The sequence below is a fragment of the Fonsecaea pedrosoi genome (genome assembly GCF_000835455.1).
Source record: "Fonsecaea pedrosoi CBS 271.37 unplaced genomic scaffold supercont1.1, whole genome shotgun sequence".
In the NCBI taxonomy this organism is placed as follows: Eukaryota; Fungi; Ascomycota; class Eurotiomycetes; order Chaetothyriales; family Herpotrichiellaceae; genus Fonsecaea; species Fonsecaea pedrosoi.
In genome coordinates, this window is record NW_013550615.1 from 167,270 (window position 1) to 189,333 (window position 22,064).

Consider the following 22,064-nt stretch of genomic DNA (forward strand, 5'->3'; position numbering starts at 1 on the left):
CAAAAGGATAGGAATAGCCGTTAGAATACGACACATGGACGTCTTCTTCCTTTACTTCTTTGAACTGTCTTTCATCCAGCTCGTGATCGAATATATCTCCTCAGGAATGGTGGGATAGGTGTATACCAATCTTGTTCTCTCTCTTTCCCATACACCAAATATCTACCGAGCCGCATTACTTTTTGTCAGCGACCTCCACGCCATGGCGCATCACCACAGAAACCCATCAATAGCATCTTCTACCAAGACTGTCACGCCGACAGACAGCTGGGAGTCGTACTTTGACTCGTGGAGGTTGGAGGATGGCGACGTATCCGACATGGCACCACCCCCTGCGCCCACCATTATTGAACCGTTGATAGTAGATGACGAACTCTACCACCCGGAGAGCCTCCTGAACGCCCGAATCCAGCTGGATCGCAACCTGGGTTTGGATCTGGACAGGGATTTCCAGGAGTATCACCACGACTACCAGGACAGGTGCTCGCCCAAGGTGTTTGGGAGATTAAACGATGCCAACCCGGCCAACAAACGGCATGCGATTTGCGTTTCCAACCGACGGGCAATGGCAGCGGGATATTGTCAAGGCCACAATCGAAGAGATCGTCGCCCAGTGACAGTGTCAACTCCAATCGACACTCGACCTGATGACGTTGATCGGACGGCAAATATGGGGAGGACCCAGCCTCGTCAGCCATTCGCGGCAAGGCAGGAGGAGAACAGCAGATCTGGCCATGCGTGCCATGGCGGTTTTGCGAGGAGGACCCTGCATCGGCGTCGATCGGAATGTCGTTTGGAGAGCTCAAGCATCAAAAGGCCACACAGGGCACTGCAGCGCAAGGAACATTTCAATGGAGGCTTGGGGAACCCACAGCGAGCGGAGCCACCTGTAAGTTATTTTGTTGTTTGCCCCTGGTGTACGGTCGGGCCCCCTCTTGATGTGCCCTGGACAACTGCCCACGGGTATGATCTCATCACTTTCCCCTACCTACGCCACCCACCCACGCCCATAGCCTCCGCCAGTCATCCCCCGTCATGCCTCATCTGAAAGCCAGTGCGCCCCCTATTACGCAGCACCGGCACCACTGGGAAGTACCACTGCCACCAACTGGTACCTATTTCGCTAGCTGCTTAGCTACGCCTTTTGCCTGAAGCCTTACATACTTCGGGGTCATTTTTGCCCCTCCAACCACTTCCTCCGTCGTCACCCATCCGTCACTGACTCTGTTGTCTGCGCACCACCTCACCACTGTTCCCCTTCCGTTCCTTTCCAACTTTCCCTCTCTTACAATCCAAACCATCTACACTCCCACCTCATCACCTCTCTCCTTTCAAAACCACTCCAGCATATCTCTCACTCTGCTTCTACCTCGCCACATCTCATTTTCATTTCTTCGTTTAAGCCTGATACGCCCCGCGTACACTTCCCCCCTCTCCCCGCCCCGCTTCCACTTCGCATAAGCCATCTCAAAAAACCAAGACCGGTCATTGGCACTTCACCTCATTCCGTCAAAGCTGCGTTCCGCTTATCCTGCTGCTGAATCATCCACTTCGCCGTTTCCTGTAACCACCGAAAATCTGGGCCCCGGGACCCTGCCTACTACTGCCTCCTGCCTACTGCCGTGAACTTTTTCTTCCATCTCGTAACCTCTTGTGTTACCCGCTGGCACCGACCGCAGTCTCTCGAGATTTCTTCCACGCTTCCTTCTTCTCTCCTCATATCGCCGCCCTGTGCGTTGATCTGCACAGGACCATTGGCTAAAATGAGCACCATTCAGAACCTCAAGAACTTTATACGTCATGGGAAGCAAGCCCGCGTTGCCGACCCTCCCCGCGATCATCCCACCACCAACGTCTCTACAGTTCACGCTCAACAACAGAAGTATCACCACGGCGTCAGCGAACCTATAGGCAACCATCACAGACAGCAACAGCACCATCAAGTCCAACCTCAACCGGGTGAATATTCCGTCGCCGGCGGCGACAATCGAAATGTGGCTGCTCAAGCCGGAGGTGCCGCAGCCCACGCTGCGGGCAAGAACCAGAAGATCCAGGCAGATATCGAAGCCATTGTTGCCGAGGAGAGGGAGAAGGCCAGCAAGATGCCCCGCTATCCTGGTCTTGAACGATTCATCCTGGTCGAAAAGATGGGAGACGGCGCTTTCAGTAACGTCTACAAGGCCAGAGATACCCAGACCGGAGACGAGGTCGCCATCAAGGTGGTCCGTAAGTTCGAAATGAACTCGAATCAGGTATGCCGGGAGTCATGGGACACTGCCATGTCTCGGAAGCTTTCCCTTCCCCTTCCTTGCCCACGCCCTAGCTCTGTCGTCCCTCGCATTGCACATCTCCCCTCCTTGTCTCTTTCTACCGTTCATTTCCTTCTTTAAAACCAGCTTCAAAACCAACCTCTTCTAACCTAGGGCGATGCTCACCTTCATCCGAACTTCAAAAAACAACCAAAGGGCGTGGAGGTGCGCACTTCCACCTTATCCGAACCTCCCCCTTACCACATACACTCTGACCCAATTGACGCATTCAAAACACCCCTAGCCTCCGTCCGAATAAAGACTAACCTCTTGTTATAGCGAGCCAATATCCTCAAAGAAGTCCAAATCATGCGCCAATTGGACCATCCCAATATCGTGAAGCTCATTGACTTTTCCGAGTCCCGGCAGTACTACTATATCGTTCTCGAGCTGTGTCCGGGTGGCGAGTTGTTCCACCAGATTGTCCGCTTGACCTACTTCAGCGAAGACCTAAGCCGACATGTCATTACTCAGGTCGCCAATGCCCTGCTATATCTACATGAAGAGACCGGTGTGGTCCATCGGTACGTATTGGGACCGTAATGGCGGGTTTCGCGGGAGTAACTAACATCGTTCTAGCGACATCAAACCAGAAAATCTCCTATTTTATCCCATTCCATTTATTCCAACTCGCAATCCCAAACCCAGAGGGCCCGAAGACGAAGAAAAAGCCGATGAGGGAGAATTTATTCCAGGTGTCGGTGCTGGCGGTATCGGCCAAATCAAAATTGCCGATTTTGGTCTTTCCAAGGTGATATGGGACTCTCAAACCATGACACCTTGCGGTACAGTCGGCTACACTGCCCCTGAGATTGTCAAGGATGAACGCTACAGCAAGTCGGTCGATATGTGGGCTCTTGGCTGTGTGCTGTACACCCTACTTTGCGGGTTTCCTCCTTTCTATGATGAGTCGATCCAAGTCTTGACGGAAAAGGTCGCCCGGGGTCAATATACCTTCCTATCACCTTGGTGGGACGATATTTCGAAATCAGCACAAGACCTAGTGTCACATCTTCTGACCGTTAACCCCGACCGTCGCTATACCATTCAAGAATTCTTGAACCATCCCTGGATTCGGAATACTAACGAGCCCACCTATGCTGCTGCAGATGCACCACCTCTCGCAACACCTTTGTATGTTCGCCAGAAGGAGATCGCCCAAGCGGGCAACCTCCCTGCTGACTTCCTCACCACACCCAATACACCGGGAGCAAAGCGAGCAGACTTCCGATCGCCTGGAGCTGTCAACCTCCGTGAAGTATTTGACGTTGGTTATGCCGTACACCGACAGGAGGAAGAAGCCAAGAGGAGAAAGAACTTCAAGCAAGGCTACCGAGGAGCAGGAATGCCTGGTGGACTAAATCCTCTGAATGAAGACGAAGATGATGAGGACGAAGATTACGAAGAAGAAGTATCCAGCAAAGTTCCGAAGAATCAGCAACCAGCCGACGTGTCGAGTATGGAAGCCAAGATGCGTCAAACCAATCTCGGAACGCAACCCTCTGCCGCGGCCCAAGCACGCGCAGCAGCAGCACCTGCCAGAAGCCAACATCATAATACTCAGCAGGAGCAGAGAGGATACGGCCAGCATAGCGCAGCAGTGGCGGCGGCAGCCAAGCAGAGCGTTGGGCGGCGGAACAAGCAGCCATTCGAATTGAGTCTGGACAACTCCACGTTGCTAGGCAGGAGAAACAAAATGGTAGCAGCCAACCCGAATGAGCCATCTAAATTGAGAGAGGAGCTGAGTGTGAGATGACGTGAATACGACGGAAGACAAATTATTGGAAAGCCAGACGGCAAGAGGACGCTTCCGGGCATTCACGCCACCTTCATACACTCTGTCCCTCCTTGCGCACCAGAATATCCAACAGGACCATGGGCAAGAAAAGGAATGTGAGCGAGCGTTTAGTTATGCTTTGTCGATTTTTGTGCATATGGAATGGAACTGGAAGCAGCACGGCTGCGGGAGAAGGACGACTCGCAACCTAATGAGCGGTTCTAGAAATGAATGCGACATGACACAACAGAAACCACTCGCACCTTGCTCTACCTCTTTCTTTTACTTTCTCTGCCCTGTGCAATTGTTTTGTTTCTAGTCTTTAGAATTTCCAGCAGCCTCATGGACAAGACAGTGACATAGACGACAGTACGAGTGTGCATCGCTCGATAAATGTTAAATGTACGACATCATGTACGAACACCAAGTACGAGGTACGGATGGCCTCTCCACACAGAGCTTCGGCTTCCCCTCATTCATTCGTTCTCCAGCGCTTTTTCTCTGTTGTTGCCCACAGCGCTTGAGTGCGCTCGCTAAACACCCTCGCAGTCGCTCTCCACACACAGCACATCACAAGTCAACATTTTGTTTCGACGATCAATGCATCCTAGTTGAGAGATCCACCTCCACACAAAAGTTGAGAGCGGATATGACCGATTTCGCTCATCAGGCTTTTCCTTTCTACAATGGCCTGGTTCGGTTTTGGTACGACAACCGCCTCTTCGTCTTGCACCTTTTCTTCTTTGCTCATCATCTGCCCTGTCTTGCCGCCACAGATCGACTCTGTTGTCATTGCAGAAATTTTGAAAGATATCAGTCAAATCAGATAAATACATATTGGCGGACTCTTTGGTTGGGATTTCCCCTCCACATTTCTCACAAAACTACGCCGACCACCCAAGATCAAAACTAACAGCTGATCTCCGACGACAATCAACAACCATAAGACTTCACCCTTCCCCCAAAAGAGTACAGTCCATGACCTTCGATCACTCCAAAGAACAACAACAAGCCCACGGAGCTCCCCGGGGTCAGCAGAGATTGCCTCCCGAAGCAAATCATCTTTCGGATACTCATCCATCTCCACCACAATCACCATGCTCAAGCCCTGGTAGGGCCAGGTCGGGCTCCCCGACACCCAGCCAGAACCTCGAAAAAGAGTCATGGAAGGACAGTGAGCAAACTCTCGGTGCCTTCACCACTCCGACTGGAGGAGATGCAGAGGTAGCCGAGAAGCAACCGGGTTATATGGCTGTCAGGGAAACTAAAGAAACTCATGAAATCACTGAAATTCAACGGTCCGATCTCGGGTTGCGGCAGACCCCATCCGCGGCACCATCAATAGCTGCAGCACCATTCGCATCTTATTGTTGTGGCCTTGAACAGTCGCATAGTCATGATGCTTCCGGGAAACCACGAGCCAGATCATCCTCACAAGCGTCAAGTTCCAGAACACCGACACTGCACGAGGTGCCCAGTGAATTGGCGACTGCCAGTCGGGTCTCTACCGATGCTTATGGCAATACTTATCCAGAGGGAGGCAGAGACGCGTGGTTATGCGTGTTTGGCTCTTTCTGCGGCTTGATGAGTGCGCTGGGGATGATGAACACGTTGGGAACATACCAGGCATATCTTTCCACACATCAACTGCAAAGCAAGAGTGAGAGCACCGTTGGCTGGATTTTCGGCATCTACGCCTTCCTCTCCTTTCTCCTGGGCATGGAGATTGGGCCAGTGTTTGACGCCAAAGGGCCTCGTTGGTTGGTATTTGCTGGGTCTGTTTTCATGGTCGCCTCGCACCTCCTGATGGGGGTGTGCACGGAGTACTGGCACTTCCTGATTGTTATAGGCATTGTAGGTGGAATTGGGACATCTTTGGTGTTCACGCCCGCCATTGCCGCGGTTGGCCACTACTTCCTGAGGAAAAGAGGCCAGACTACGGGACTGGCTGCCGCTGGCGGGTCCATGGGTGGGATCCTGTTCCCGCTGACACTCCAGGCACTGTTTCCCAAAATCGGCTGGGCGTGGTCGACTCGAGTCAGCGCCTTGATCAACCTTGTCCTCCTCATCTTTGCCAACTTGTTCATCAGATCACGGCTCCCGCCACGCAAAGCCACCAAGGAAAATATTCTCCCCGATGTCCGCATCTTTCGGGACCCGGTCTTTGCGTTGACCACCGCAGGGGTCTTCTTCGTTGAATGGGGTCTTTTTGTCCCTCTTACCTATCTGAGCAGCTATGCCCTGAGCCACGGCGTCTCTACCTCGTTCTCATACCAGATCATCGCAATCCTGAACGTCGGTTCATGCTTTGGTCGATATTTTCCAGGTTTTGTCGCCGACAAGGTCGGCCGGTTCAACGCCATGGTTGTGACCATATTTTTGTGCATGGTGTCGACGTTGGCGTTCTGGCTTCCGGCCAATGGATCCATTGCACTGATCATCGTCTACGCACTCGTGTTTGGGTTCGCTTCCGGCTCAGGAATTTCGCTGACACCCGTCTGCGTGGGACAGCTGTGCAGGGTCGAAAATTATGGACGGTATTATGCTACCTGCTATACTCTGGTGTCGTTTGGCTCCCTGACCGGCATTCCGATTGCGGGACAATTGGTGACGGCGTGCAAGGGAGAGTATTGGGGGTTGATTGCATTCACCAGTTGCAGTTATGCGGCGTCGTTGATCATGCTAACGGCGGCAAGAGTGGTGGGCGCTGGATGGAGTATAAAGGCCATATATTGAATGAGATGACGATGATGAGCTTATAGAGATATGATATGGCGATGAAAGAGGATATAATGACGGATTGGCTGACAGAACGATGCCATTTTCATAGAGTCTAATGTCTATATGAGATCTTATATACAAAAAAACCGAGGGACACAGATGATTAAATGCTCAGCATAAAAGCCCTCCCGGATTTGCTAAACGATAAATAAGGATGGCGAGGCAGTTTCACAGTTTCCGTCACAAGAATTGGGGGCCAGAAAATCCCGACTCGGCGAAGCACCTTTTTCCATCTCGGCCTTTCTCGTCTCTTCTCACCTTTGTATTCGGTACAAGACCACAATTTGTGCCCACATCGTACCACAGACTCCAGACAAAGTTCGCTGGTGTGGAACCTGCCAAAAGTCTACGGCCGGAATACCGACCATTCAATTGAGGGCGAGGGTCTTGCCAGCCATGCGAGGAACACTCGGACGCTGACAATGGACGACCGCGGATTCATTTTAGACGGCGATGCCACTGCGCAGGATGTCTACAGCACCCTCCATGGCGACGAGATCCGCACCTTGTTACTCGCTCCAGGCGATAAAGGCAGCCCTATCCACTGTGAGCTGCAGGTGGTACCATCTCCCAAAAGTACTCAATTCGAAGCCCTCTCCTACGTCTGGGGGGAAACCATCCCCTCCAAAATCATCTCGTGCAATGGCTTTGACTTTCCCGTCACCGAGTCTCTATATATGGCGCTTTCTCATCTGCGGTACCCGGATGCCTGGAGAAGACTATGGGTGGACCAGCTCAGCATCAATCAGAATCAAGGAGAGGAGGTGATGAAACAAGTTGGATTAATGGGTATGCTCAGCCGATGTGCTCGTTGAATGACCCTTCTGCGTGCTTATGCCGACCCAGGAAGTCTGTATTCGTCTGCGTGCCGTGTCATTGTCTGGCTCGGCAGGTATGACCAGAAGATGGCTCTGGCCTTTGAACTGCTCCAGGAGACCTCTCTGAGTTTGAGTCTGGTGCGATCCGACTTTCTGAACTCGTCAAGTGGTCCCTCGACGCCGCGAACAAGACCCCTCACACCACGGGGCACGTCCAAGTCTCCCCGAATGTCGCGATATCCCAGCTGTGCATCGGGCTCGCGGGAAAGCCTCAGCAGCCTCTCCTCCTCAACCTCTAGCCTCAATAGCTTGTCGTCTCCCCGGCCCAAGAATCGACGGCACAGTACTCCTCCCACGTTGAAGCACGCACTGTCGATTTTTCAACATGTATACTTCACGAGGAAGTGGACATTCCAAGAAATCATTCTGGCGAATGCCGCGATCGTCTGCTGTGGCGACCTCGAAATGGCATGGAGTGACTTGTCTCTTTGGTACTTCCATTATGCTTCCAAACTGCGCAGCTCGAGTCTCTTGTACGACTCGGACGGCTTCTTTGCAAATATCCTAACCGTTAGAAACGAGCTGGAAAAAGGCACACTGAAGCTGAGTAAGTTACTCATGCTGACTAGGCCACGGACGAGCACGAAACCCGAAGACGCCGTCTATGCGTTACTGGGCTTGATGCCTGATCTGCTCGAGGCTTTGAAGTCGAGACCGGGAATTCCGCAGTCTTCAGGGACGGTCTCTTCCCAGGAGGAGGATTTATTTTACCTCTATCTGAAGGTCTTTCTGCACTGCATCGATAAAGAGCATGACTTGGCGATCATCAGTGCCGCTGGCAGATACAGGACCAACATTCCAGTAGCCTGGCCAGGCTGGTTACCAGACTGGAGACAATCCCTGCCGCTTCGACCCTTGATCCTCACGGACTCTACAGATCTCGATTCAGAAGATGCCTTTGGCGAAGGCCCGCCCAAAGCTGCCTCCTCCACATCGCAAGCTGGGCAATCGCCTATCTACAGGTTGAACCTCCTGCCAGGTTTGACAGCATCCTCAATGCCAGCCAAAGCCATTCTGACGGTATTCGGTGTCCGAATTGGCTGTCTGATTACCCGTTCGCTGTCTTGGCCCAGCGTCTTCCTCGTTGCCGACTCGCTGGCCCAGACTTTGTTGAGCAGCAGAGCCGACGGAAGCCAATTCACTCAGCCACTTGCATCTCTCGCACCAACACTTTCCAACAAGCAGCAAAAATCAAGCCACTCTGCACATTATGGGCTCGAACAGGGCTATGCGGCATCTTTGTTGCAGGAGTCACTTAGAAATGGCGCGCAATGTCATTCTGTAAGAACCTCGGCCATGCTGGAGTCTGGAGATTGGCTCTGCGCCTTCAGAGGTGGGAATGTGTTGTACGCTGTCCGCCCGGTAGATCATTCTCTTGATGTCTACCAAGCAAGTGCGACGTCGGTGAGGAGAGGGAGATCATTGGGTCATTCTAAACCTCCAACGGCCTCACTCGGCAAGCCACTGCGCCAGCGTACCAAATACTTGTTCCTTGGCGAATGCTCGGTCCACGGCCTCAATCCAGGCGAGCTCCTAGCCCATCAAGAAGAAATGATGGAATTTGAGTTGACATGACTTGAGCGCTAGACCCATCCACTTCTAACAGTCCCGACGGTGCATGTGGTGGTGTCTGAGCTGCTGGTTGTGGGTGGCGCATTTCATTTGTGAACCCCTGAAGCAGGAGAAAACGATACACATGACATGAAACCAGGAGAGCTTTTCGTATGTCGTCACGAGGACTGTCTGCAATTCGAGCCCTTTGCATTCTGTTCGTCCAATGCGAGGCCTCAATTCCGGCCAACGGACCAATCACAACACGCCGTGGCCTTGCACCGTCAAATCATTCCGGCCAGGCGAATCATGTCGTCGCATTTACGAAGTCCAGAGCGTATCGAATTCCGGCCTCTAGCAATTTCTTACTTAACAGCATTGAGTTCAGAGAGGGGTCAACGGTGGGCTTCTCCTTCTCAACTTCCATCTAGACTCATGACCGGCGAGCTCTTTACCCTCCGGCTGGTCCTTCGTCCACTGCAACCTATATCATGAGGATTCATGAGCATTTGGCCACAACAGCAGACCCAAAACCATACGAAGAGCGATACCAACGTATCAAAACCTCTGTTTACTATCAGATGATACTGGCACAAACCACAGAGCAATTGAAAACACTATACATCGTACTTGCACTGGATACAGTCAGTGCCAAGACGAGGCTGTCGGCCCCCTGCATGACTTTGTCTGCTTCACCAAGCGGCCAAGGTCACGAATGAGTTCGGATACGGCTATCTAGTCCTGATATATCCCCGCCGTGATGGAATTTGGTGGATTTGTCTCACCGCAACAGTCGCTCTTCTCCTTACCATTTGGCCGGAATAACTTCCGGCCAAGGGGCATATAAGCAACTTGCCCTTCCCGCAGAAATGAGAAGATGTGTCGTGTGTGTATGTGGACTGCAGGCTCTCCTGTCACGCTTTTCTCCGCCTCTCAGCTATTATACTGCTCACTTGGGCTGCTCTGGCAAGGCTACACCATCTATTCAATCCCTTCAATACTCTACCAAAGAGGTCTCTCATCATGACTTACCTTAACGACTCACCACCTCTTCCTCCTCTTGCAGCTCTCTTTCCTCACATCCGTTCTGACGCTGGAAGCCTCCCACGCTCTGCAGACCCATTCACTGTGACTACCGGTACTGGATTCCTCCCTTGCCGATCACCCTTGCTTCGCCTACCCGCACAATTCGATGCCCTGTCAGACATTCTCGACGACATGCCAATCGTCAAAGCAGACAAGTCACCAGGGCTGCTGGCCACGTTCAAGGTCGGCCCTCTTATCGACTCGGGTGCCTTACCAGACTTGACCTCTTGCGTGGACGACTTGCGGACCAGCACCGGTGAAGTCGACCTCGAAGCCATAACTGCCGTGTTCAGGGACTATAGCTTTCTGGCAAGCGCGTATCTGTTGGAGCCCTGTTGGGAGACATGGTCGAAAGACCACGAGGCTGGGTATGGGTTGGGCAGAGCTGTCCTGCCAGCATGCATAGCCTCGCCGCTCGTGAAAGTCGCAGACATGTAAGTATCACTGCCAGCAATGTGCTCTAGCCTACCGACTTGTACTTACCCCTCCTTCTCATTTAGTCTTGATATCCCGCCGTTCATGTCCTACGCTGCGTCATATGCACTATATAACTACTCCCTTGCCAATCCCAACCTCGGTGCCAGTGTATATGACAATCTCCGCCTCATCCGTGCATTTGAACGCGGCCTCGACCCGTCAAGCTCAGAAGCGGGCTTTATCCTGACCCACATCCACATGGTTCAAGAGACAGGGCCCTTGATTTCTGGCGCGATCGATTTGCTCTGGACCATAGAAAACTCCCCCAATGAGGTACCTCTGGCGATCTCTGCGTTCCAAACCATGCTCTCGGCCATGAGTCGCATCGAATCTCACATGGAACAAATGTGGACTCACTCCCTGCCCAAGGACTATCTCTCGTACCGCACATTCATCTTTGGAATCACGTCGCAGTCCATGTTCCCCAACGGGGTGATCTACCAAGGAACCCACTACGGAGACTCCAAACCTCTGTATTTCCGCGGCGAATCCGGCGCCAACGACAGCATCATTCCACTACTAGATCATCTGCTGGAGATTCCAATGCCCAGCAACCCGCTTACAGAGATCCTCAGGGATTTCAGAAGTTACCGACCCAAGACACACCGAGAATTTCTGGCGTGGGTCATGAGTAAAAGTGCCGAGGTGGGTGTGAGGCAGTACTGCACCCATCGGGGCTCAGGCCAGAACAACATGGGCACCGACGCCCTGCTGTTGCCGACCCTCTACCTCAAATTGCTAGAGCACGTGCGCAGCTTCCGCTGGCGCCACTGGCTGTTTGCGAGGGAGTACATCATCAAGCGCTCCTCGCACCCGACCGCCACGGGAGGCTCTCCTATTGTCACGTGGTTGCCGAATCAGTTGTTTGCCGTCATGGACATGATGGAGGAGGTTTACGCTAAAAGCGGACTGAGGAAGGTGGTCGATCAGGGGGTGGAAGAAACGCCAGAGTCAAAATTGGTCAGGGAGATGATGGAGAATGTGTCCACCCAGAGGGACAAGCTGGACAAGGAGGTCAAGAAGTATTGTGCAGAAAGGGGCGCTTGAGGTGAGGAAGCGTGGATATCTTGCGTCGGCTCAAGCGTTTAACAAAGTTATGAACTTGGGGAGAGGGAGGTTCCGCGTCACCACCACAAACAGGAAGGGCACTGTGAGTGACGACCACGACAGTGACTCGAGAGGCCGCTGTGAGTCCATAGCAGCAAAGAAGACACAAAACCTCGTGACCCCCAAACCAAAATGCATAATAACAATCTTGACAGTGAATCACTCCGTGACAACACTTGTTCTCGGCGCCGAGTCTTGCCGAGCCTTGCCGAGCCTTGCCGAGCCTTTCCGCCCGGTTTTTTATTTTTCCGCCCCACTCCACTTCACGGGTAGAGGGTGCTAGTGATGGTCAACCCCGTGTGGTTCACAGCCTTGTCACAGATTTAACGCTGGGATTGGTGATACGGCTTCGGATATATCGGCTTTCGTGCCAAGGAGACACATGAATCTGGAGATAGGACGAACGTCGGTGACATGAATCCGTTAATACTCGCTCGGCCTTCCTGCCTTGTTCCTCCCCCAGGGGGTTATAAATATCTGTGAGTCTGCTCGACAAATCGAACTTTCTTTCCTGGTCATCATATCAACATCAACATCTGCATGACCATGATCGTTGTCAAGATGATGCCCAACATGAGCATCCATAAGACCCTTGTGCCTGTCCATACCTAGACAATGGGATGTCAGTCTTGTGCAGACATCCAGGACACACACCATCCTCCCAAGCACAGCAATGACAGTCCCTGGGCCTGGGGCTTCCAGCTCTTATTTACAACAAGTCTCACAGCAACAGCTTCCGTCTTCGTGCATGACAATCCATTCACGGTCTTTGTCTTGATATATCGGGACAAAGACAGGCCCACCACGATTGGTATGCACTCCTGCACCTGCAAGATGTGACTTGTTCCTTGCTTGGACCGATTTGAGGCCAGAGACCTCGGAATCCAGGAGCCCATGTCAACGGTTCCGCCTCAAGCTCTGTATGTTGGTCCGTGGCAAGAGTGTTTGCCTGCAAGTGTTGTGTCGACTTTGACACTCCGATCTGCTGATTTTGCTGACCATCCAGTCTTAAGGAACCCGAAGAAGAAGCCATTCAAGGTCACTCACGAACAGACCTACCTTCTTCCCAGGGCCCGACTCACTTCGATCGTCCAAGTGGATTGACACAATGTCCTGACACACCTCTACCCCATCCTCCAGGGTGTATATATATACATTATCTTTGGGCGCACGACCACCCATGGCGCCGGGTTTGTCTCCCTCTGGTTAGTCACAATGACAACCGCTGATTTCCTCTCAGGTTGCGGCAGTGCTGCTCCTCGCCGAACGGCGGCTCGCTGTACTTTTCAAGAGGCAACGTCCTGCTTGCATATGAGTCCGCCACGGCTCCTGTACTGGTCGGCGCAGCGAGACACCATCGTTGCGCCTGCACAGTGTGGTGATGTAACCCGTGCTGTGGCACCGTGCGGATCCAGGACGGGTACCTGCAGCGAGCAGCATGGAGCACGGCACCGATTTCCAGCAAGGCAGATCCTGTCGCCGCCCATCCAGAATCGACAATCAAAGGGGCCTGCGCTCGCTCTGTCTGGCTCGGGTCTTGACGCGGAAGCCACCAAATGGTGCGCGGTGCCTCAAGCAACCCACGGGTCCTGTGCTGGTTGCGAGTACTATTATATATAAAAATCAATGGTGGCCAAGTCGAGTTCCGGTCAGCGTGAGTTTGTATCCTTGCTGGCAAGAAGCCCAAAGTCACGGACCTTTGCTGACCGCCGTTACACAGGAACAACGTCAAGTCCTCTCCGTCTTCAGGCGCGGCCGCTCTGAATTGGGGCCTCTTTATATTGCGGCCGGGGTGGACGGTTCAGAGTGTTTGTTACTGTAAGCTTGACAACACCATCACCTGCCAGGGACAAAGCGACCTTACTGAGTTGTTCAACAGAGCTGGCGTTGAGTGGACGTACTCCGCCTCCTAGTGGCAAACATCGCGAATTGTTGCCTCTTTATATCGTCCCGGCCGCGGGGTGGGCGATTCAAGCGTCTGGCTCCGTAAGTGCCTGGATCAATTGCTTCAAGATGGAAATGAAACTGACGATTCCGCAGTCCTGGCGTTGAGTAGAGCATACTCCGCCGTGTCGAGCCAGCCTTGAATCGTCACCTCTTTATATTCCCACCCTGTGGTGGCCTGCCCACGTGAGGAACTCGGTCAGTACAGATCCTATCACCTCAGTTAAGATGCTCGACTGACCACTCCCTAGGACTGCTGTTGAGGACATACTCCGCCTGTCGCGTTCGGCCCTTTCGCACTGCTGCCTCTGACAAAGAATGCTGGACCAGGATGCAGCTCGGGTATGTGTTCCAGCAAGAACCTCAGCGGTCTTGCTCACGAATATGCTCGCTGACTCTGTCCTAGATATTCGGGTGCAGCCAGGCGCGGTGGCTAGCTCCGTCGCGGTCAAGGCAATGTCGCGCTCTGTGTGAATGTCGACGGTGAAGAGCAAAATTGGTTGCTGGAGACTTTGCTTGGTGACATGGATTCACACAATGTCCCATCACGAAGAAACCATCACTTGGTTTCAACCTTGGTCTTCCATCCAACTGCCTCTCTCCTACTGCCTCTCTCTCTTTTCCCTTTCTGCCAGCGCGAACAAAGCGCCAACGACAAAAGCAACAGCCCCCCACAGTATCTCCTCCGGCACACGACACGGGCGAGCATGGAAAGACAACTCAGAGAGTACACGGAGCGTGAGCTTGAGGTAGCACAGATCCTGGCCACCTTCCACTTGACGGCAAGGGAAGTGGTTCCAGGTGTGGAAATCGTCTACTACCCAGCAGGGGTTCAGCGTCCTCAGCAAGCCAACATGACCGTACAGCAACAGCCGCGGCCTTCGCTGCCGACGCCGGCCTGGGGAGCAAGAGCAGAAGCAGGAGCAGGAGCGGCAGCAACATCGGCGCCAGGAGCAGCAGTCCCACTGAGAACGACAACGAAGACGACAACGAACCCAGCGCTGCACAGAGGCAGCCAACCTCCCCCTACCCCTCAGCCTCAACCTCGCCCTACCACCGGTACTGGCACTGGTACATTCATTTGCCCTTCTGCGCCTCTCCTTCCTGGCACCCCGTCAGCGCACCAGTCGCATGCACCAACGGCGGGGACTCACCAGGCCGCGATCCCAAACAATCACGCGCCGCCGCTACCACCGACACAGTCACCGGCGCAGAGACCTGCACCATACCGATACAGCTGCTACGCGTGCCAACATGTCTCGCAGAGGGTCGGGTGCGTGGTGAATCACATGGTCAATCGGCACGGCGTGGACCGGGCTCAGGTGGACAGAGCCAGGATTGAGGCTTCAAGAGTACAGATGCTGTGGTGAGCATGCATGGACGGGGCCAAACCTTGGTTGGACAAGGGTAGGGAGTAAGCCAAGCAGATGATGGGGTCGGTGCGTGTGCGTGCATTGCATTGCATGGAGAGAAAAATTAGCACAGCAGGAGTGGAGGCGACGAGCTCTCTCATGGCCGACTCTCCCTGTGGACCGCAAGCCACACCGGGAATCTACCGCACAAAACAGCCACCTAAACAAGATCACTATAGGCCCTGAATATTGACTTGGATTTTTTCTGGTATTCTCTTTTGTCTGACTCTGTCGCTTGCTATGCTTTTTTCCCCCCTCTTTCTACCTTTCACCCATGCACGCACGATCCGGAAACACAACGAATTCCATTAAAAGTGTTGTTGCCCACTCTGACACTATTAGTAATCTTGACCGCGGTCGCCTACTTCGGCCATGCCGCAGACAAGATCTGCAAGCTCCTTCTGGAACTTGTCGTGCAGATAGGCCGCAGTGAGATCAAGACCGTTTGTGATGGCACCTAGAAAAACGAAAAAAGTAAGCAGATGCGCTTTATAGATGGGAAGGAGGAGTGCCTCGAGGACAGCAGACGCCTACCGGACGACCAAATCCTTCCATCTCTCTCCCATCTCCGCGCCACAAAGTTCCCCGCAGGGAATACCTCCTTCAGCTTCCCCAATAGAGCTCTCGGACCAGTGACTGTCTTGCCGTCCAAAAGCCCTGCGAACCCGGCTGGAAAACTCCCCGTGCAGATGATCAGGATGTCGGTCTTGTCGGCTGCTTTGTGCGCGCGGAGGAAAACCAAGACATCTTCACCCGGAACCGTGCGTGGGTCTGGACCCGGGATGAGGAGAGCATCGAGTTGGCCCGGCTGCACAGCTGGCGACGACAGAGAGTCCGTCACAGGCAGCGTGGCCGAGGCCGTCAAGGCCATGTAAGTGCCTGCCCCTGTCGCACTGATGTAATGGATCTCGACTGGAACGCCCATGTCGACGAGTGCTTTGGGGAGGCCGCATGCCTGGAGGTATTCAGGGGTGATCATGCCGAAGAGGTCAATGGCTGAAGCATCGAGAAGTTGGACTGATGGTAGCAGAAGGACACCCACGCGGAAGAGGGTTTTATTTGGTGTCGTGGAAGTCATTGTGGGTTGGCAAACAAGAGAATTTCGACTTGGCTTGTCGTTGTCAAGGTTATTGCTTTGCTGATGAGTGTTTTGTCTCTTGCGAACAGCCAGAGAAGTCGACTGTCGCGAGGTATAAGTACCTTCTCGCCATAGAGTAAAGCATCGTTTCCCAAAAAAACTGCTGCCTGATTTTTGCTCAAGACCAAGATGAAGTTCTCCTAGAAGATGAGATTGTTTACCAAAATAATGCCTTAGTATGGGCCTTTCTGTGAGCATGGAATGTTCTGATCGGCAAAGTCTTCGAATGGTTCGTGTTTGGGATCATCCAGAGGGTCGACCGGGCCAGAGTGAGGCCGAAGCCTCGTGGATGGATATATCAAGTTGGCCGCACTTGGAAATTCTCCTGATCTGGTTAGACTGGAAATAGGCGAATGGGACGAACTCGTTCCGGCCCCCAAGGCAACTCCGACGCCTCAGGATTCTTCCGGCCTTGGAACTTGGCCGAGGACATTCGACGAACATACAAGTACGGGGTACCTCGTACCGGGTAATGAGGAGCGGTTCGCTATCTACCTACATGTCTTTCTAGAGGCGTCGCTCGCCACACGGCAGATGCCCTTTCTCCCTCTACCTTGTAGGCTTGCGGCCAAGGCTTCGGAGCTCCTGGCAAGCTGCCTTAGCTGCCGCTCGGGTTCAGCCTCCCTGGGGACCGGACTCGCCAGCTTTTGACATAAAGATAAAGGGGGAGGCAGCCAGCTTTCACAAACCAGGCTTGGCCAACCTTGGCTGAGTTGAGGACTTTTGAGATGGAGTGCCTCTCATCAACGTACAACGGCGGGAAGGAGCCCCTGAGGAGGTTGGAGGTTGGGAAGTTGTTTCCAACGTTTGTCGCCCATCGGACTTTTCCAGTTTTTAAAGTTGTTCCCTATCCGGCGCCTTACCGAGTGTGGTCTAGCCATCTCCATATAAATAGAGGCTAGCGCCATCTTTCCAGCTCCACCCCCGAATGGGCAAAACGGTGAAAGAAAGGCCTGCCACCATCTTTTTTCCCATTCTCCCCCAACCCAATCCACTTATCCAACATCCAAACGTCTTGTCGTCGACAATACGCGTGCGCGCCACCGGGTTTTTTTTAATTGTCTACTCTCCTACTATCGTATTCGTTTGGCCCTAACGGTCACCGCGTACAATTAAAACTTATTCTCGCCTCGCCGTTTTCATTCTTCTTCCTTTTCACCTCTCTTAGGTAATACTATGTCCCCGTTCATCAGTATGCGGCGCTTTTCTCGATCCGGGTCTGTCCACAATTCGCAACCCTCAGCCTCGACCTCCCATCAATCGGCACCTCCCACCTCGTACACGCCTCCTCTCTCACACGCACCCATGATGCCAAACGGCACGGCGGGCTCTCTGCACGACTCGAGACCCGTGTCGGCAAAGACCAGCTCGAGCTTCGACTTTGCAAATCGCCCCCCGACCAACTACCAGATGACGGCCCTGCCGCACAGCGCCATCGGCAATCTCTCGCGCACCGACCAGATCGTGTTGCGACACTTTTGGGACATCAAGTACGACGAGAACAAGTCTCGAGACCTCCATTTCGTAAGTTACTCTAAATCTCGGCGAGAAATAGTGACAATCAACTGACTTTGTGCTTCCCATTTTTTTCCGGGGCGGTAAACAGCTCAAATTCCCCTTCTTCCCACAATATCCGACTCATCAGGATTTGATTCCCTACTGTGAGATTTACCACTTGGTCAAGACTTCACCGGGCGCGAAGATCATCAGTCTTGGCAGCGCCAACGGCGTCTACATTGGGTAAGTGATTGGAATTTCCTTTTGAGAGGAGCCCAAACTCTGTCGCCACGTTGGGATTTGCGTGCACGCGACTCGGACATCTGACGCAGACCATCTACTGTATTGTGATGCAATCTCCGTCTAACTATCGTCGATAACCCAGGTTCGAGCTCTTCTCAGGCTCCCAACTCCACATCGACATGGACGACAGCTGGCAGAACATTTCGCACCACCGCGTCTCCTTCAAAAAGTACGACAAGATGCTCAAAGACCCCGCGTCAGACGCGACCTTCAAGTCCTGGCCAAAGCCCCTGACCATTGAATTCCTCGAGGAGCAGTATCAGCGCTGGGTGCTCGACCTGACCAGTCTCTGCTGGGAAACCGCCGAGGTTAGAGAGCTCGGCGGTGGCGGCGGCAGTGGTGGTGGTGGTGGCGGCGGCAGTGGTGGTGGTGGTGGAGCCGGTGCGAGCGCGGGTGATGGCCTGGAGGGGAGCATCGACGGTGACTTGAAAGACGACATGTTGTAGGTCCTGTGTGTCGTGTGAGGGTGATTAAGACGATCGACCATCAAGATCATGGAGACGTGAGGCCCTTCCAGAGGGTGAGGCCTTTGGTTGCGAAAAAAAGTCAGTGTTGCGGGGGCGGCCAAGGGCGCGGGCGCGCCCTACTTCTACTCTGGACTGTCGCAGATTTCTACAATCAAGCGCGGCCTGGCCTGTGTACAAACAAGTACAGGCGTGGGCGGCCGCGACAACGACGACAATAACAAGTCACAAATCACAAGAGCATACCACAGCACCACACCTCGCAACAGCGGCAACAACAGCCAGTCCACAAAAGTAATCAGAAAAAAGAAAGTTTTTAACTCGCCATGAGATGAAATGGGAAGGAAAGCTACTTGAAACTTGACACGAATACACACACACACACACACACACACACACACGAGGGAAAACACGGTGGAACGGCCTCTTGTTTTTTTTGCTGCTTGTTATTTTCACATTGTCCTTTCAATAATGTGATGGGTTGGACTGGGTTGGGATGGGATAGGATGAGCTGGGACAGTGCTAGATAATTGACGACTTGGAATGACACCGAAAACTTGAAATGATACGAAATACAATCAACTCGACGGAATTCCTGGAATTCCTTTGTAGAGCTGGGATAGCCTCTCCCTGCTACCTACTACTACTACTACCTTGAACTTCGTGGACACACACTGGGTACACACCTCGTCCTGTTCAAGACTTGTCCCGGACAGGTGCTTACATGTGTGATTTCTTGCGTGTGTAAAATTTTCTTCTTCGGGACAGGTTTGAACGTATTATAAACCACACCTGCCTGCCTGCCTGCTAATGAGATTTCACCGTCCTTTTCTTTGTATCGCGGTATTTCCACGTCTGCTCGCCGTAAATGTGTGCGCGGGTGTGTGAGTGTGCGTAGCACAGGCAAATGTGCCGGTGGTCGGTCTTGCAAGGTATGACTGCAAGCTGCTGGCTGTCGGCTAGCGCTTGGCGATATACCGTCGAGGCCAGACAGCTTACTTTGATTCTGCGGTCTGCCGCGTGTCTTGTACCATGAGATGCAGCGAGCTGACGGATGTCTCTCTGCTGAGGAAATGGACTGTCAGAATCTGTGGCACACGCTCATAGCCTAAGTAATTTGCATACTGAGGCATGTTCAGCTCATCGTTGCATCCCGTCTGCCTTCAGTCCAGTCCAGCCCAGAATTTCGACCGGATCGCGCTTCATATCTAGTTGATTCCTACACATTCCAACCCGTTACCCGTCTCCAAAAATGCAAGCCAGTGAGCCCACGGTCAGTCAGTGTAGTGCAGCCATCGCTTCTGGGTACTGGCTTGTGCGGTACGAGAATGGCAGGTATCTGACGGAAATGGTGGACGAACCTTTGTCTTGTAAAATCCATCGAAGAATTTGAAACAGCGTCATTTGATAGTCGTAGCCATGAATCGCCGAGTATTTATTGAATTCTTCCGGTCAAACGTGCCTGATAGGCCCGCTACACGTGTAGCTCTACCTCCCGTCGTTTTGGGCAGGAATTCAATGTTCCCTGAGTCTGTACCCTGTACCAAAGGCAACTTCTCAACTATCTGTACATGAGTAGTTTGCTTCTGGTCTTTTCCCCCTGTCAATTGCTTCCAACGTGGCGGTGCGGAGACGAGTGCGAAGTTTTTGTCGACACATTCTGATCGCTGTCGTTCTTGATGACCCCAAAAAAGGCTCAAAATTCAAACGCAGAAACGACCAGGTATGTTGAGTAGAAAGCAGTGTCGCAAGAGGCCGAAGGAAGTCCCAATGGAAACGCGACCAAGGCGCCAGTGTGGAGGAATACGACGTATCAGAACAAAAAGCATAGACAACACGAAGTACCGACAATGGGTTGGATAGCTAGCCCATAAACGACTTGACCGTACGCCTGGAATTCACTTCAGCGAAGATCCGAAATACCAGAGTCCGCGTTGTTGGTCGCGCGAGGGAATGGCATCTCCAGTCATGTGTCTGCCACCACCACCGACGACCAGGTGGTCGGTTCAATGGCAGAACTGGCCGTTGAAGTGAAAGCATACTCGTTCCTCAGATTCCTCGGGCGGCGATGAGCTACAATCAACCTTCGAACCATCCTTCGCTAAAGCAAGGCTGAACATCTCTTAGGATGAAGGAAGAGAGGGGTGCGGTTAGTGATGAAATGCTGTGGCGTAACATGCTGTTCCCCCTTGCTTCTCCTGTAACACACTCTAGATATACCATCACCTCGTAATGTTCTATATTCTATAACAAGAGCCCGCATCTGATAAAGTACTATGCATACAGAAGGCCCCATGGCCCGAGGGTGGATGAAAAACGCCCTGGCTCGTATATAATGTGACAACAGCCTCATCCCTGGCCGGGACAAGGGGACACAGCCTGCCTGCCTCACTGTGGCATTTCAATACCGCCGGCATACTCGCCCTATCGCAGCTTGCATCACATCACATCACATCACTCGTCGGCAGGTGCCTACCAATCCTCCTCCCGCATCGACCCATCACTTCAACATCATTCAAAATTTGACTTGTTGCAAACCCCAGAGTGAAGCACAGTGATCGCCAGCCAACCCAGCGGTAGATCAGATTGTGGTCTCCTTCGAGTCTAGCGTGGTTACACAGGACGAACATCACGACCTTCCCCCCAAAGCCTGAGTGCGGAGATTCCAAGACGTAACCATTGAAAATGGGGAGACCTGTTGAGATTTGTTGACGCAAGGGGAACCCCTGGCTGTCAATCCCCAATGGACCATGGCATCCGCGGGGAAGTATACGAGGAAGTGATTCTCGTGTTTGACATGTCGTCAGGACGGTGTAATTGGCTTGCTGATGGGTCCCGTGGCTGAGCAGTTTGAAAAGGGGGCAGACAAACAGGGCCGCCAGGGGGTCCGAGACGAGTGATTAACTCATGTTTCAGGAATGCGCAAGGATAAAGGCGTGTAGATCCAGGGATGGCCTTGCTCGTCCGTCCACAAGGTCACATCTGAGGCAGATCTCAGAATGTCAAAGCGGTCAGAGTAGAACGTACCAATCCTGATCACCACTTGTTTTTGTCTGGTAAGGGGGTACCAAATCATTGGCTTCCCTGCCAAAGTGATGATACTTCCAGAGCGGCGTGTTCGTGCTGCCTCACAGGTCGAGAGACACGAAACGATCCGTAGGTGCAAGGCTGTAGGTTGTCCAGCAACAGTAGTCATGAGATATTGGCCCAGGTATAGCCAGCATTTGTGAAACTGCTCTCAGCCTCAAGAAGATAGACTCCCGGTACATCTTGGAATTGCCCAGAGAAAGTCAGAGACTGATAGACAGCAGAGAACATATGGATTGATCAGCATTGCCTC

The 22,064-nt window shown here is 52.9% G+C and overlaps 8 protein-coding genes across 8 annotated transcripts; 7 read left to right on the forward strand and 1 right to left on the reverse strand.

The window, feature by feature from the left end:
- Positions 1–202: 202 nt before the first annotated feature.
- On the forward strand, positions 203–1,127 carry Z517_00050 (uncharacterized protein; the record flags this gene model as incomplete). Its single annotated transcript, XM_013433016.1, has 2 exons — positions 203–889; positions 1,014–1,127. The coding sequence occupies 2 exons, from the start codon at positions 203–205 to the stop codon at positions 1,125–1,127; spliced, it is 801 nt and encodes a 266-aa protein (XP_013288470.1).
- A 636-nt stretch (positions 1,128–1,763) lies between these two features.
- Positions 1,764–4,065, forward strand: Z517_00051 (uncharacterized protein; the record flags this gene model as incomplete). The annotated part of the gene is made up of 3 exons (XM_013433017.1): positions 1,764–2,252; positions 2,589–2,833; positions 2,889–4,065. 3 exons carry the CDS (start codon positions 1,764–1,766, stop codon positions 4,063–4,065), a joined length of 1,911 nt encoding a protein of 636 aa, XP_013288471.1.
- Positions 4,066–5,064: 999 nt separating this feature from the next.
- Positions 5,065–6,822, forward strand: Z517_00052 (uncharacterized protein; the record flags this gene model as incomplete). Its single annotated transcript, XM_013433018.1, has 1 exon — positions 5,065–6,822. One exon carries the CDS (start codon positions 5,065–5,067, stop codon positions 6,820–6,822), a length of 1,758 nt encoding a protein of 585 aa, XP_013288472.1.
- A 467-nt stretch (positions 6,823–7,289) lies between these two features.
- Positions 7,290–9,320, forward strand: Z517_00053 (uncharacterized protein; the record flags this gene model as incomplete). Its single annotated transcript, XM_013433019.1, has 2 exons — positions 7,290–7,656; positions 7,714–9,320. 2 exons carry the CDS (start codon positions 7,290–7,292, stop codon positions 9,318–9,320), a joined length of 1,974 nt encoding a protein of 657 aa, XP_013288473.1.
- Positions 9,321–10,319: 999 nt separating this feature from the next.
- Z517_00054 (uncharacterized protein) lies at positions 10,320–11,906 on the forward strand (the record flags this gene model as incomplete). The annotated part of the gene is made up of 2 exons (XM_013433020.1): positions 10,320–10,816; positions 10,883–11,906. 2 exons carry the CDS (start codon positions 10,320–10,322, stop codon positions 11,904–11,906), a joined length of 1,521 nt encoding a protein of 506 aa, XP_013288474.1.
- A 2,711-nt stretch (positions 11,907–14,617) lies between these two features.
- On the forward strand, positions 14,618–15,280 carry Z517_00055 (uncharacterized protein; the record flags this gene model as incomplete). The annotated part of the gene is made up of 1 exon (XM_013433021.1): positions 14,618–15,280. One exon carries the CDS (start codon positions 14,618–14,620, stop codon positions 15,278–15,280), a length of 663 nt encoding a protein of 220 aa, XP_013288475.1.
- Positions 15,281–15,660: 380 nt separating this feature from the next.
- On the reverse strand, positions 15,661–16,400 carry Z517_00056 (uncharacterized protein; the record flags this gene model as incomplete). Its single annotated transcript, XM_013433022.1, has 2 exons — positions 15,661–15,779; positions 15,857–16,400. 2 exons carry the CDS (start codon positions 16,398–16,400, stop codon positions 15,661–15,663), a joined length of 663 nt encoding a protein of 220 aa, XP_013288476.1.
- Positions 16,401–17,765: 1,365 nt separating this feature from the next.
- Z517_00057 (uncharacterized protein) lies at positions 17,766–18,706 on the forward strand (the record flags this gene model as incomplete). The annotated part of the gene is made up of 3 exons (XM_013433023.1): positions 17,766–17,984; positions 18,067–18,200; positions 18,343–18,706. 3 exons carry the CDS (start codon positions 17,766–17,768, stop codon positions 18,704–18,706), a joined length of 717 nt encoding a protein of 238 aa, XP_013288477.1.
- Between the last annotated feature and the right edge of the window lie 3,358 nt (positions 18,707–22,064).